The sequence below is a fragment of the Excalfactoria chinensis genome, chromosome 1, assembly GCF_039878825.1.
Source record: "Excalfactoria chinensis isolate bCotChi1 chromosome 1, bCotChi1.hap2, whole genome shotgun sequence".
NCBI lineage: Eukaryota > Metazoa > Chordata > Aves > Galliformes > Phasianidae > Excalfactoria > Excalfactoria chinensis.
Window position 1 is genome coordinate 126,513,464 of NC_092825.1, and position 15,467 is coordinate 126,528,930.

Below are 15,467 nucleotides of genomic sequence, written 5' to 3' on the forward strand. Positions count from 1 at the left end.
CAGCAGTGACGCAGTGCATGACAGCAAGTCCGCCAGGGATCAAGAGGCTGGGAGAAATACTGAATCTCCACAGGAGGCATCACATGTCTGGACAAGGCAAAAGTGACCTGTGGTACTGTTGCTGACTGAGGTCTTTCACTTGACTTCCCTCTTCTAGAAAGGTGGATGTCAACATTACTGCAGTTAGTAACCCTTATCTTACCATTCCGCTTTATGAGCCTTGAGACCATGACCATGAATCTGTCAATTCTTCACACTCCACTGTGAAGACAGCCTTCCAAGCAAAGTATGACACTGAGATGGGCATATGGAAAGAAAGAGGAATCAACCCGTTAGTGATTCACAAGCTATCTGAGAAATCCCAGAAGAGGAAAAACCTGCCATATTGTCCACACGAAAACTTGCAAAACACACTGTGTGAAGACTGCATTTATTTTGCTGCTGACTGTGCTGAAGGACACCTTTTGTTACCCACGAGAAATTTTATTTAAGGCTGAGAATAAAAAAAGTCATGTGAAGATATGAGTGTAAGCAAACTACCATTCGTCAGAAAAAGGGAAATTTAGTCATATATTTAGCAGTCATTTCCCCTTTTTTGGGAAATCCAAACGCATGTTTTCATTCTCTTTGCCTGTATTTCTCTCATCCTTGCTCTACGGAAGGAAAGAAAGATAGACCTAAAATGTCACTTGGTTTTGACACAAATCTGATTGGGCAATGGGGGACAAATTTCCGCTGTGCCTCGAGTTGAACTCTATATAAGGTCCATGCTAGCTATTTCACTCTCACATCTTTTCATGAGAAACTAATGGTTGAAAGGATACAGAACCACAGGTAAGTGAATCTTACAGAAATCTAGGAATAAATCTATCCCTAAAACCCCCTGTTTTTGTAGGGTTTATGGAGACTGATATTAAACTGAAAGGACTGAATTAAATAACCCAGTATTTTGATTAAGCTAAGGATCTAAAAAGAGAGAAAATCTCCTCCTACAGTATGTTCCATGCATACCTTGGGGACTGTTGCAGACCCAGGTGTAGCCCTGAGAAGAGATACAGCTCCACACCAGTGTGCTGGAAATGAGTTAAGACCTTGTACTATGGGAGGTGACTCAGTGTGCTGTATTATTAAGTAAGAGATTGACTCTGTGCTAGCTGTTGTGCCCATGTCCTACGATAGCTAATGAAAGACTTGCAGCAGATAGTTTTGTATTCCCCTGAGGTCACTGTGCCAGATACCTGGGACGTGTTGTTCAAGGCTTTTGTCATCATTTGTTTGCACATACTGTTATAGTGTTCACATAAGGAAACTCATGTGTCCCAACAGCAAGGTGGGTGTGCATGCCATGGGAGTCAAAGCTGTTGTCCCAGGAGATAAATTTCTTGGAGACACTGAGAGCTTGGCTCTGGTTATATTGTTTGCCTGCAGATATGTGCTGCTTGGCCGACTTTGGTAGCCACAGTGGAGAAGATAATGTGGCAGAGGATTCATGAAGGCATAGAGTCTTAGCAGAGACTAAGTAGAGATTCTACTGCATCTTTTCTCCTGTGCTTATCCAAACAAGCTACACTACAGCTAAGTTGAAGTGCCTGGCCCGTGCCTCAGTAGCAGCTTATTGCAAAATACACAGAGCTGTATTTTTCTACCCTTCTACCATGGGGACAGCAGCATCTTGTGGTGTGTTGTTTGCATCTCCCAGAGTGACAGGAAGATGACAGACAAGAAACGTTTGCACTAAGCCAGATGTTCTTGTTCCACAGATTATCATCTTCCGTCAATTGGGAGTGAAGAAGAACTTTTGTTCACTAAGGAGAATCAAAGCTTACCGGGTCTGCAGTTGGGAAAAGAATAGTTAACTCTTTAGTTAATGTTGAGTATTTTGTTTGAATCTTCTGTCTCATAATAGCTTGCCTGAAGATTTCAAGACACTTTCCCTCACTCTTCTTCCCATTTCCTCTGGGAAAGAATGCATGCGTTCCTCTTTGCCCTGGTTACATGCACAGTGTGTGCCTCTGCTTTCAAGCTCCAGCAAGGGAAAAGCACAGGTAAGGGCATGGGTTTGGCTGTTTTATTTCCTGTCTCCCTTTCCTTCTCTTTAATATGCCTGGCCAACAGTAATGACAAAATGTCTCTGATTCATATAGAAAACTGCCCAGATCACACCATGTTTTTCCAATACTACTATGAACTGCACGGAGAACCTGTGGTTCTGAAATGCCCTTCCCCCAGATATAAACATGTGGATTTTTCTGCCTTGACACATAATATCACATGGTACAAAAATGATTCAAAAACCATGATATTAGGAAGAGATGAAGATCCAAGAATATGGGCAAAAGGAGATGCGCTCTGGTTTTTACCAGCAAGGCAAGAAGACTCAGGAGTATATATCTGTACCAGAAGGTAGGTGTTTAAATGGAACTTCAATTCATTAACAAGATCGCTGTGCTTAAAATATATTAATTTGACTCTAAAATCCAGCTATCCTCAGAGCTTATTTGGGTAAGATCATTTCCTTACTGACTTCAGTAGAGAAAAAAATGCCGATAGTAAGAAATGGTAAATAAGTCGTGTCTCCTATATGTATACACATAAACTGAAATCTCAGTGCATCATGACATAGCACTGTCATTCTACAGTCTCACGAGGAAGAAGTGTACATGGAAGTAGCTTATTTATCAGTCAGTTGGGGCTGCAGTGAGTAGAGGTATGCTGCAAACAGGGTACTTTGCAGATTGCAACCCCTACATCACAGCTTTAGAGAAGCAGACAGTATTGTTTGTATTTCAGATTGCTTTATAAAGAATATACCAAGGCAGCATTCTGAGCTTCTTTCTTCTTCCCTGTTCCTTTTTCCTGAACTTTACTTTTCTTCTACTTCACATTTTTAATCAGAATTGGATTGCCTTGGCTTTGCTGGAAGATCTCACATGAGACCCAATGTACATTTATGGGGCTGGGATCAGACCCGTGATACCACAGGGGTTTGCAGTGTGAGCCAAGGCTCTTTTCAGATCATTGTTTTCTGCATGTTTATAATCCGACAGCCTGCTGTACAGTTTTGAAAGAGGAATGGGGATCTGTGCCTATGGTGGAATGAGGAAGGCAAAAACCACCAGTGCTACTGGGGTTTGAAAACCATATGATACAGGGTCCTTGTCCCTGCCAGCTCCTTCCTACTACCTGGCAGTGGGAAGGAACCTCACTCCACATTAAACAGTATTCATATACATCCATAGATTCCAGATGTAGTAAAAAGTTGGGAAACCTGTTTGAGAAAGATATGCAGAGGCCGAGTACATAGCTTCACTGCTACCATTATTACAGAACTGATAGAATAGAAACAAACCCTATATCCATCTCATATCATTGAAGGAGAACATTTCTTCAGCATGTTGTGAAATGAGGATAGCAGTGGAAGGGGACACAGCTCAAGCACCAGTGTCCCCCAAATGACTTGTGTGCTTTGATCCTTCCTGGGGCTGGAAACAATTGCCACTTGGGACCAGGAGAAAGAGAGAAGTACTGTAAAACTTTGAAACCTTCTTCCCTGTGCAAAATAATATGTCCTCAAGGAAATAGCTGCTGTCTGCACAGTAGCAACTGCAGACATATTTTAATACATGCTTTAAGCTTTTATTTTTCCCTTACATTGTGATCATTACGGTTTTCACAGTCAAGACCATTTCCAAAGAAAGGAGCGGAAGGTTTGTGACATATCTGCTGGTATTTAGGTGGACGTGTTGACCCTCCTTGTAAAATCAAAGTCATGACTTAGTCTAAGGTGGCACAGCAAGCTTAGTTTACAGAAGAGAAGAAAAGAAAGCCTGGAACTCTGAGGCAGACAAGTATCAGCAACATGTGTAGGCTGTGCCCCAAACTTGTCCCATTGATTTTCCAGGATCCCTCTATACAGCACAGAGGCTGATTATCAGAAGGCCTGGCTGTGGAAGTGAGGCCAGGTGGTTTTCTCAGGCCTGAAAAGACAAGCTTAGAAAGGAATCCAACAATCCAGCTTACGTCAGTAAGATTTAGTACTGATTGCAAATCTGCTTGAGCTCGTAGCTGTCAGCTTTCAAGTTCAGCTGTTGTAGGTTTGAAGGGTGTCACTCGAGCCCCCCTCACTGCTGTTGGGTGCTCACGTCTACCCACTGTCTGCAGGAACTCCTCCTACTGTGCAGAGGTGTCCATCCACCTCACGGTTGTGCAGAAGGCAGCTGCTCGGGACATCGCCTATCCCCAGGTCCTCTTCACTTTCACCTCTGGAAAGATCATTTGCCCCAACCTGTGGGAGTTTACAACAAACAGGACAAACGTGGAGCTCCAGTGGTACAAGGTAGAATATTCCATTCCCCTTTATGCAAAATCTAAAATGCTGCCTTGTTTGTCTTCACTTTCTGTTTCTCCAGAGCTCTGTGTCGTTAAATCCTGAGCAATCTAATGTTGTAGCATAATATCCTGGAATTTTATGGGACAGGTGTATGTATTTTAGGAGAGGTTCTCCAGGGTGGGCTCAGTGTGATCTGCAGTGCTCCACAGGGAGTGTTTTAAAGGCCAGCTCAACCTAACCTGATTCCAGGGTAGCCATTTCAGATTAGGCTTTTCTCTTTGGTGCTATGCTTCTTTTAACGGCCCCTGTAGGGAATCCCATGAAGTAGAACCTCCCGTGTGAACTGTTTGGAGGAGGTAGCCTTCAACGATCAACTGGATTACAGCATTAAGAGGTACAGGGGAAAGGATCATCACTCAGAGCTTATCATGTTCTCTTGTCTCACTTGTTGGTCAATGGCCTTCCCCACAACATGCTTCATTCCACAGCTGTCAGAGGAGCTATTCTGCCTTCCAGAAGGAGGGCTCCCACCTGTGTATGAGCATTAGTGGTACAGAGCAGGAATTCTTTGCAGTTTATGAGATCTCGTAGGATCAGTAATAGTGTTGTGAAAGACTGCACGATATGCAATTATACTGAATAATACTTAAAGGGAGCTTACAAGCAGCAGGGAAATCAAATTTTTACATGGTTAGATTGTGATAGGACAAGGGGGAATGATGTTAAACTAAAGAGGGAAGATTAAGATTGGATGTTAGGAGGAAATTGTTTACTCAGAGGTTTGTGAGGTGCTGGCACAGCTTCCCATAGAAGCTGTGGTGCCCCATCTATGGAGGTGCTCAAGGCCAGGTTGGATGGGGCCCTGGGCAGCCTCAGCTGGTGGGGGGCAGCCCTGCCCATGGCTGGGGTTGGGGCTGGGTGATTCCATGATGACTGAAATGTATTTGTCTTAGAAGAGTGCCTCTGAATTTTTCTCTTATGAGGTCATGTATGGAAAGCAATAATGTGAAAACCTTTATGATGACTGTAATTTATTTTTTTCTTAGAAGAATGCCTTATGTGATTGCTCATAAGAGGACTCGGGAAGTAACTTAGTATATTTTTCCATCTTAAAATATGAGGCTTACTGGAAAGATATGTTAAAGTAGCAGTTCTTCGTACTTCATATAATGCCTCAGTACCTTTTGGGGAGGAAAACATGTTCGTAGAACTTGCATTATGGTGGGAAAGTGAAGCTGCATAGGTTCAATGGTGATCAGCAAACTTTCTGTAAGAGAGAGGCAAAGATGAAAAATATTGTCTGGAGGTTACACAGGGTTTAACCACACCTGTATGAGCTGTAATATTGGTTGTCCTTTCTCCAGGATGCTCAGCTTTTGGAAGATGACAGTGAAAAATTTGTATTTCTGAAAGAGTCGTCTTCTCTGTTCTTCACTTCTGTATTACCAACAGACTCCGGCTACTACACCTGCAAGATGCCATTTCCCTATGAAGGTGTCACATATGAAATCACCAGAACAATTGAGCTGCAGACTGTTGGTAAATACTACCCACTGAGAACACTTAAGACAGTTTTTGCATCGGAGGGTTTGCTGCTGAAGTCAGGGAGAGGAGCTCAGATTTAGTGCTGCCAAGCAGGGGAGTGGACATGCTGGCTTTTGATGCAGGGGGTTTCCATCAGCGTGGCTGGCAGAGCTCTTTGGCTAACCTTAACTTTTTGACTAACCTCAGAGCTTGCCCTGGCATTCAGCAGCGCAGTTGCAAGAGGCAGAACTGGCTGTTGCAACTGCCTGCGGTTGTAAAACGAGTAATTAATTTCTCAAGGGGAGGAAGGTATCTACGAATGACTTCAGAGGGCTTAGGAAATAAAACACTGAATATTCTCCCTCGGGCTGGGGGAAAACCGCTGTTTCCCACGGCTTGAGCCGCTGGCCCGGCTGCTGCTGCGGGGCACCCGGCGGGCACCAGGGGGCGGCCGGAGGCTGTGGCAACCTCTGGATCGGTATCACTTAGGTCCCCTCGCCATGCCCGCCTTCCTCATCCATCCCGCGGGGTCACGATGCCGGCTTGTGCCCGTTTCTCCCCTCTGACACTGGTCTCTGGATGGGTAATGTCTTTCCTTGCCGAGGGATTTAGTAACAAGCTGCTCTGTGGGAAGTGCAAGATATCGAGCTGAGCAGCACATTATAACGCCTGTTATTTCTGTCATGGTAGCGCTGACTCTGTTCTCTCTCTGTGCAGAACAAGAAAAGAGAATTACTCCCATAATTGTGTATCCAACTCAGAAGACAACCTCAGCTGCTCTTGGTAAGGATCAGCATTGTTTTGGAAGCATCTAATCAGAAGAAAGTTAGAGCAGGCTTGCTGATTTCTACCCTAATTTGTTGGCATAAACTATTACGGTTCGTTTGGTCTCAATTATATTAACACAACATTGGTGCAGTAGTAGTTTTTCATGGTAGTTTTTCCTTCTTATTGTCTACGATGAGAAGCTATTTTCTTAACATCGTAGAATCAGCAAGGTTAGAAAAGACCACTAAAGTCATCTAGTCCAGTCATCAGCCCATCACCACTGTGCTCACCAAACATGTCTCCTTGTAGAAACCAAAGCAAAATAGCTGTAGATTTTAACAACAAAGCGTGAAAGGTATACTTGCATCCCTCCTTATCAAGAACAAGTTCCCTCCTTATCAAGAACACAGCCTTTTCAGTGTTCCCCCAATCAGCCCTTGGTTGTTGGGTGGCTTTGAGCGAACCACCCAGCTCTTTTGAGAGGAGACATCTTTCATTGCTCCTTAATGTTTGAACCAGACAGTTCTCACTAACTAGAATGCATCTTGTGAGAACCTCAATTTTTCTTCCAAGATGATGTGACGATGCGTTTCTGTTGCTTTCCCCCATTTGAGACAATGCCGTGTGGATTTGACGCTAAGCTCTCCTAACTTGGGTATTATACACACAGCTACGTCCTGTGAGCCTTAGTTTTCACTGCCACTTTTCTTTCAGTGAGTGTAGCATTGTCTTTATTTGTATGTGTCTGCCTGCCCCATGGAGCGTACTGTATTCTCTTCAGCAGTACTGTACAATAATTAAGTCATGTGTTTTTCATATGAGACCAATATCCACTAGTGTGAGGGCTCCTCATCCTTAGCTCAGAGTTGCAATAATTAAGGCGGTATTTCTGAATTTTTGCATGGTCATGTTGTCCCTGGAGGTCTCATTTAGAACTGAATGTGCTTGCCCACATCACTGTGGGTTAGAGCAATTGCCCTGGAGCAACCATGCCCTTTGAACTGCAAAACAGCAGAAGGAGCGTAGGAACGCAGTTTTGCCTCCTGAGAAATATCTATTGTACAAGGATTGATCACTGATGGAATGGAAAAATAATTTGCTTAGTAGTGGAAAGGACTGCCAAAATGAATGGTCTTGCTGCCAAGGAGCAGGGGAGCGAATGCAATCTGGGGCATAACATCAGTTTTCAATGTAGTAGCACTGGACATGTATGGTAACTCAATCTCCCATCAGAGATGTTCTGTTCACCAGGAGAAAGAGTAGATCTTAATATGCAACTGAATGGTTTTTTTTAATCTCCCTCTGCCAACAGGCTCCAAGATGACTCTCCCGTGTAAAGTATTTGCTGGACCAAGCAGCAACGTCTATACTGATGTGGAATGGTTAGCGAATGATACCACGATCGATGTGGTTTACAAGCAAAACAGAGTTATGGAGGGGGAACGACAGTAAGTCAGGCAAAAGTGTTTTCTTGTGGTTGTGGTGCTACAGGGGTTTTCAGCTGGATGCTGGTGGGAGGGAAAACACCCTTTTGCCATGGACCATTGTCTCTCGCTATCTCGAGCCATTCTCTGAGTTGCCTCATAGCTGCATACCTCAGGACTTTTGACATTTTGCCTATGCAGTTAACAGTTAAACTGGTTCTCTCACCAGATATGGTCTTCCCAAACTGCTTCTGGCTAGGGATCAGAACTTAGTATGATGCAAGAGGCATTGACAACAAGTTCTGGGGATATGGCATCCCTGTTTTCAGGGGCAAGAGTGTTTAATATTTATGGATGTGGTCTGTTTTCAGCCTCAGGGACTACGTAACAACCTAGCCATGTTGAGTTTATTGCATAGTACAACCAGGCATAACATTGACAGCTGGGGATCTGAGCCTTTATGTGCTTTGATATTCCTCACAGCTTGACTGAGTACATTAATTTACAATGCTGTTTACATGGATAAATGAGAAAGCCTTGAACTCATGGTGAGATGCCTTAAAATACACAGTGGAACAGAGGGTATGTCTACACGATTTAGAATAGAACAACACATATGCTTTCTTACTTAGATCTTTATTATTGTTACTACTACTACTAGCTTCTGCTACTATTATACACTACTACATAACTGCATGAGGAGGGAGGCTACACCAGCTAGGGATCACACAAAATTCATGGCATAAAGCTGCCTCAGTTCTTCTGGGTGCCTCCAAAGAGGCATTATGTCAAAACAGATCAAATGCCACTGGAAAAGAAACCAAACATTTTTCACAGGGGTCTGTGTCAAAGCACCCACAGCCAGGTTGCTGCCTTCCCGTGGTACTGACCCAGGATGTGTGCACAGGCAAATCCATTGTCGTGGTGCATAGCAAACCCATGAACAAATCATTACAGAACAGCTGGATAAATTCTCCAGCAGTGACGAAAAGATATCCGGAGATAATGTTTGCACTTAGAAAACCACTTTTCAGTAGTTGCACTGATGAAGCAATCAAGCTAGAAACTTTCTAGGCAGTTGCTTGTACTGATATCTTGGGTTTGGGTGAATGATAAGCAGGCATGGTGGCTCAGTTTCCTGAGAGAGGGACTGCAGGTTTATGTTTTACACATGTCCTCTCCCAGATGATAACAAGAATCAATCTCATAAATTGATAGACAGTCAGAGAGAAGGAACAAGATCCTTCCATGATGCTGTGTGGGGTGCTCAGTTATACACAGTTCTGCTTGCATTTCTTCCCTCCCTTCACTTTTGCAGGACAAATATAGATTTCTTTTTTCCTGGAAGAATCAGTGAGCACAGCATGGATACTAAATGGAAAGGAGGAAACTCAGTGAGTTGGTAGAACTAATCTAGGTGACACAATTGTTCCCTAATGCAGAGGAGCTAGTACAGAAATGAGTAAATATCCAATGCAACTTCTTGCAATGTGCTGTTAAAATGAGCCCACCAAAGAGAGCTGATAAAAGGAACACACATTTATTTTGCCTTTTTCTTCCAGAGAAATGACAGAAAATGGTGAAAACTTCATTGAAGTGCCACTGATTTTTAAATCTGTGGAAGAAGTGGATTTTTACACAGATTTTAAGTGTCTGGCCCAGAACAGATATGGATCCCAAGTACTGCCAACACGGGTCAAACAGGAAGGTAACTAGTTTAACTACTTATCCAGGAGAGAAATGGGCTGCAATTGTTATTCTAAATCTAAATTACAATTGAAGTATTTTATGCTTTCATACCTAGTCTTATGGTGGTAATTGCTTGGGAAACACTGGTTGCCTCTTTTGCATATAGACTGAAAATGCACAGTGTTTTGGAATAGTCTGCTCGCAAAGAACACTTTCTGTAGGTCACTTGTTGGCGTTTTCTGCAGGCATAAAAATCTGTGCAAGTATATCTGTTCTCTGGTTGAGGCTCAAATGCAGATACATTCTGTGAAATGATGGCTCCATTGAGACAACTGGCAAACTTGCTGGGTGCAACAGGGCCAAATCTCACCCAGTTCCTCAACAATAAGGAAAAAAAAAAAAAAGACAATTGCAGAAAAAAAAGATCAAAGAGTTCCATTTCCTCATACAAACTGCTGCCAAAAAAAACCAAGAAATATAAATAATGGTGGCTGTTGTTATTTTGGTTCCTAGAGATAGAAAGAGAAGCCCTAAACTCAGTGCGATTCACGTTGTGACTGTTGGCTAAGTACCAGCTGTAAAAACAGCGTGAAGCAATGCTTATTGTTTCTTTGCATAACACTGATGAATCACCAAAGCTTGCTCACACCATGTTAGAAAGATACATGAACAATTACAGTCTTCATTATGAGTTATATCTCATGACTCACGCCAGCATCTTATCATGAGGGATTTGTATTCACTTATGTGCTACACAGGTCTTCCATGAGCTACACAAGTATTGCTTGCTATAGAGGAGGCAACCCATGAAGCAATGTAGGCCTGCATAATACAAAACTGAGGACCTTAGGTGTATTTTGGGAAGAAGCTTACAGTCTTGCCTTGATCGTTAATAATTTTTCAAGTGCTCTGCATGAGAAAACTGTTTACAGAGGTTGAGAGTGGACTGGCTATCATGTACTCTCTTTCCATGGGGTGCCTTTATTTCCCGCTTGAAGCGTCACTGCTTTCACCAAATTAAGATGAAAAGTATGCAACCATTCTGAGCAGGGGAGAGCCATGTGTACACAAAAGGACTGGACTGTAAATTCTCATCATCCATTGTTTTCCAATACTTTCCTCCCACCCTGATAAACACATGTCCCTGAGCGCTGAATCAATAGACCTCTTCCCTTCAGAAGCAGTGAGCCCTGCTGAAAGGTTAATTTGCAGACATCCTTTTTAAAGTGGCTTCTCCTCTTCCTCCTTGAGCATAGAGAACTATGTTTTCTGATAATACATCATTTCTTTACTTTTCCAGCTTTTGGCTTGCCCTGGTACATTGCAACGATTCCAGTCACCTTGGCTTGCATCATCCTGGTGGGAATATGCATACAAAAGCACTGGAAGCAGAGAGCTGATAAAGGATACACAATAGCAAAAGTTTAAGATTGACTTTATTCTCCGCTGCCAACAGTGAAAAATTCATCCTGGCTATCTTTCATGTAAGGCAGAGAGACATTTTGGACCAGACACACTTCTTTTCCAGCAGATGAATGTATATCAGCTTTTTTCTTCTTCTCCATGTCTTCCATGATTTGATCTTAGAAATAGGTTTGCATAAAATGCTGCTTAGAAACAGGGAAGTTACTTCTATTGTTTTGCAGCTAAACTGTGACTAACAGCATTTTGAAATACAGTGTCCCATGTACATGCCCTTGTTATGAGACAGGTAAGGAAAGTTAGATGATCTTCTGCTTTGTAATTCCAATAGTTTTATCCTTTGGGGGATAAAAAGGGGTGTAGAGAAAGCTGAGAACCTTAAAAAAAAAAACCATACAAAAAACCCAGTTCAATTCAGTTTCAGTTTTGGGCACCTCAGTACAGAGAGGACATCTAGATGCCGGAGCAGGTCCAAAGAAGGGCAGCAAGGCTTGTGAAGGGGCTTGGAGAATATGCCCTACAAAGAGCAAATGAAGGAACTGGGGCTGCTTAGTCTGGGCAAGAGGAGGCTGAGGGGAGACTGTATTGCTCTCTTCCAATACCTGAAAGGCACTTACAGTGAGAGCAGAGCTGGTTTCTTCTCTCTGATGACAGGTGACAGGATGAGGGGAAATGGCCTCAAGTTGCACCAGAGTAAGTTTAGGTTGGATGTTAGGAAACACTTCTTTACAGAAAGGGTAGTTAAGCACTGGAATAGGCTCCCCAGGGAGGTGGTTGAGTCACCATCCCTGGATGTGTTTAAAAACCATTTGGATGTGGTGCTCAGGGACATGATTTAGTGAAGTGTTGTTAGAATTAGGGTAGCGTGGGTAGGACTCAATGATCTTAAGGCCATTTCCAGTCCGAGGAGTTCTATGACTCTGTGATTCTATGAAACAATAAGGAAGTTTTCTTCAGAAGGGCTTTTCTGCACCAGTTTGAAAATGCAGTTTCCTTCTGCACCCTAACTCACTTTATGTTTGTTTCTAAAAGCCAGGGTTTCCTTTTTTCCAGAGCCTAATGCAGTCAACTGTAAATCTATGAACTTTTCCGGAGAAAATAAAAAATATATATATTTTTTTACCATTCAGTTTGTTCTTTACATTAATAGGTTTTCTCAGAATATCCCTCTCCCAGGGATAACTAACTCCATGTAATGGAGTAATAATAGTGTACACTGGAGAATTCAGTTCTCTTGCATCTACCAACATCTCATATCCAGAGATTCATAAGCAGCTGTAATGTTGTTATCTTTGCCAAGAAAAGAATTTGGATGATGCTTTAGTTTGGAAAGTCACTTGACTGATACGAATAAAGTTTTATTCCTGGAAGTGATTGGGCAAATTATCAGTAATAATGGACATTCTTGTTCTTCAGTCTTCCAACTTCTATTGCTGGCCTGTTCCTCCTCTCTGATACGAATGTAGAAGTCATTAATAGATTCCTGTAAACAATGGGTCTGCACCAGGGATGCATACTGCATCTTGAGAGCCATGCATCTTTTACATTGAAGAATATAGTCATGATGCAAAATACTGCCTATTTGGTTTTGTCCAACTGGATTCAAGTCTTGGTAAAAAAACAGAAGGGAACAATAGATAATTAGTAAGCACACTGCACTTTGAGAATCAAAATGAGTAGCAGAACCTGGTTGTTTTTTCTTCTAGGCAGTAACACAACAGTGGATAAATAGTTCTATCATATGCATTATCTTCATCTGTGTAGGAGGGGAAGAGATCCAACTTTAGGATCATTACAGATCTATAAATGACACCTCTCATGGACATTGAAGAAAAAGATTTATTTTGGTAATTCATCCCAGACAGTTTTCAAACTTTAAGAAAAAAATAAAAATAATCAGGAAAACGTTGGTTCCAACTAAGGAAATTTGTAAAGTAAGAATTCTGGAACTGCACGGAGTCCCACAGACTACAGAGATGAACTACTCCCGTTCATCTGGGAGAGGCCATGATCAAACTGCGTTCCACCACCACTCAGAGCTGGCTCTGACTTTGCACCCCAAAACTATTTGAAGCATTTCAAAGGAAGGATGTGGCTTGAATTAAGAAATCCTTAAGTCTATTAGCAGGAATTGTCACAGCTTATGAGATTCAAGCCAAAATTTCTCTTTAAGTATCCTAAATGTTTCCTGCGATAATACAGGAGTTGGGTTTCTGACGGTCTGAGTCAGTGACAGCCAGACAAGACCACAGGAATTATAGTTTCCAAGTTCAGGATATTAAAGATGATGAGAAAGAATACAAATGATTTATGGGCAGATGCACAAAAGGTGTCTGAGTGTGTTGGAAAAAGTTAGTTCTCTTGCATGTCTGTTCTTTGAAGGAGGAAAAATACTGAATGTTGATGGAAGGAAGATAAGAAAAGAGAAGGTTTTAGGTACATCAGGAATGCTCTTTTTTTTCAGTAGTTGCTGTTCTTTAACTGGAGAACAAATTAGATTTGTCCATAAATGTAACCTTTCAAAATGTAGTTTGCTCTTCCCATCCATCTGTATGCTCTATGAGTAGCATGATGACACATCTGGCTGTAGGAGAGAGGCTGGATTTCACTCAGTAGTGAAAAAGAAGTAGAACTTGGTATATAGAGTGCTGGTGCCAGAGAAAGTTAATATCTCAGACTACTCTCCAAACTGGAGAAGGAAACATGAATGTGAGATAAAATTTGGACATATGGGGACTTGTGGTTACTCAGTAGTGCCTTGAATACAAGGGGAATGTAAAAAAACAAAGGATCATCTTTTATGAAGTGATTTTTGCTTATTGAAACAAACTACAAATGTTTCATGTTGTTGTAAATAACTGTAATAAGGTCTGTATTATTCTTGAAAATACTACATGAAAAAAGAAAACTAAACAAAATGAAGTTCCAGTGTGTGATCTGTGTGGGAAGGAAGGTGTGCAGTGGATGCCTGAGAGTGCTGTATTTTCCAGCAGGGGAGCTTGTCCCCTGGCAGCAGTTACTCTGTGGGACTGCAGAAGCTCTAGAATGGGCTTGAACTTCTGCTCTGACACTGCAGTGCTGCCTTTTCACACCAAAAGGCAAATTAATCTTAATTAATGACTGTTAATCTAAAACAATGACTGTTGCCATTGTCGAAGCTATCCCTGTCTCCCAGGGGATGGGGGTGGGTAATGATTCTCTCCAGCTTCCAGGCTTTGTAATATTTGGTTCCTCCACTGACCCCCGAGGCTGGAAATGTTCAGCAAGTATCAGTGAATGTCAGTGGGTGACATTTTCTCTGCATGAAGAAATTTAGTGACGCATCTTTGTTCCATCCATGCTTCCATGTCAGACACCAGATCCATTTGGATGGTTGTGATTGCAATTCTTAGGTGTCCACCAGAGAATTTTTGATGACATTTTTGCTCTTCCTGTGCTCCATCCATGAAAATGGTTGTTCACAAATATATGTACTGCCAAAAAATGATGGCACAAATAATGCATGACTGTGAAGGGAGGGATGTCTTTCTTTGTCTGTAAGTCAGGACTTTATAAGAGACGCACAAAGAAACGCGATCAGATTTTTGAGTTGAGCATCTGATTGCAATTCTACACACTCCTTTTGAAGATTTTTAAGTAATGTATTTATGTCAGCTCAAAATGGAGTTGCAAATATACAAAAAAACATGATTTTTTATTTTTTTATTTATTTTTTTGCAATCTTGAGACTTATTCTCAAATGCCTTTATCACAGTGGAAAGAACAGCTGCATATTTTTTGCTGTTCACAGGTCTGAGTTTGGACAATGTATTGTAATCCATAACATTCTTTGCAGTCTCTTGAGTTAGCATTGTACTGTGCCTTCCCCACGCCTTGATTTCAGTTCAGACATTGCTAACTGCACCAACGTGTGGTTGCTGAGTGATGGGTGCACACTCAGGGCTGGGCCCTTGGGCCTCAGGTTAGACATGCCTGGTCTAATGAAGTCTGATACACTTTGAGGAGAAAATATCTTGAGCCTCAAGGCAGACTGAGACTGAGGACTTAGTTGCACCAGCTTATAATAAATCCTGAAAAGAAACACACTGTAAGAGACAGTCACTTCAGTTCTAGGACCTGGGGGTCTGCACCACAACATTTCTTTTCAGAAAAGTCAGTGATACAAGAAGGGAGAGGCCACCTCATTCATGGGACTGTGGGTCTGCAGCATTTGTCAGTAGAGCTCTTCTGTCTGCAACAATTTCAAAGCAACGTCTACAGAGGGAAAAGCCTGGTGCCCTGCAGCCTTTGCATGAGTTAGTTTCCAGGAT

At 42.2% G+C, this 15,467-nt stretch overlaps 1 protein-coding gene across 1 annotated transcript; it reads left to right on the top strand.

Annotated features, from left to right (window-relative positions):
• Window positions 1-808: 808 nt before the first annotated feature.
• On the top strand, window positions 809-11,163 carry LOC140252792 (interleukin-1 receptor type 2-like). The gene is made up of 9 exons (XM_072337870.1): window positions 809-834; window positions 1,918-2,045; window positions 2,145-2,403; window positions 4,162-4,336; window positions 5,695-5,869; window positions 6,572-6,637; window positions 7,935-8,070; window positions 9,609-9,754; window positions 11,036-11,163. The coding sequence occupies exons 1-9, from the start codon at window positions 809-811 to the stop codon at window positions 11,161-11,163; spliced, it is 1,239 nt and encodes a 412-aa protein (XP_072193971.1).
• Window positions 11,164-15,467: the final 4,304 nt, after the last annotated feature.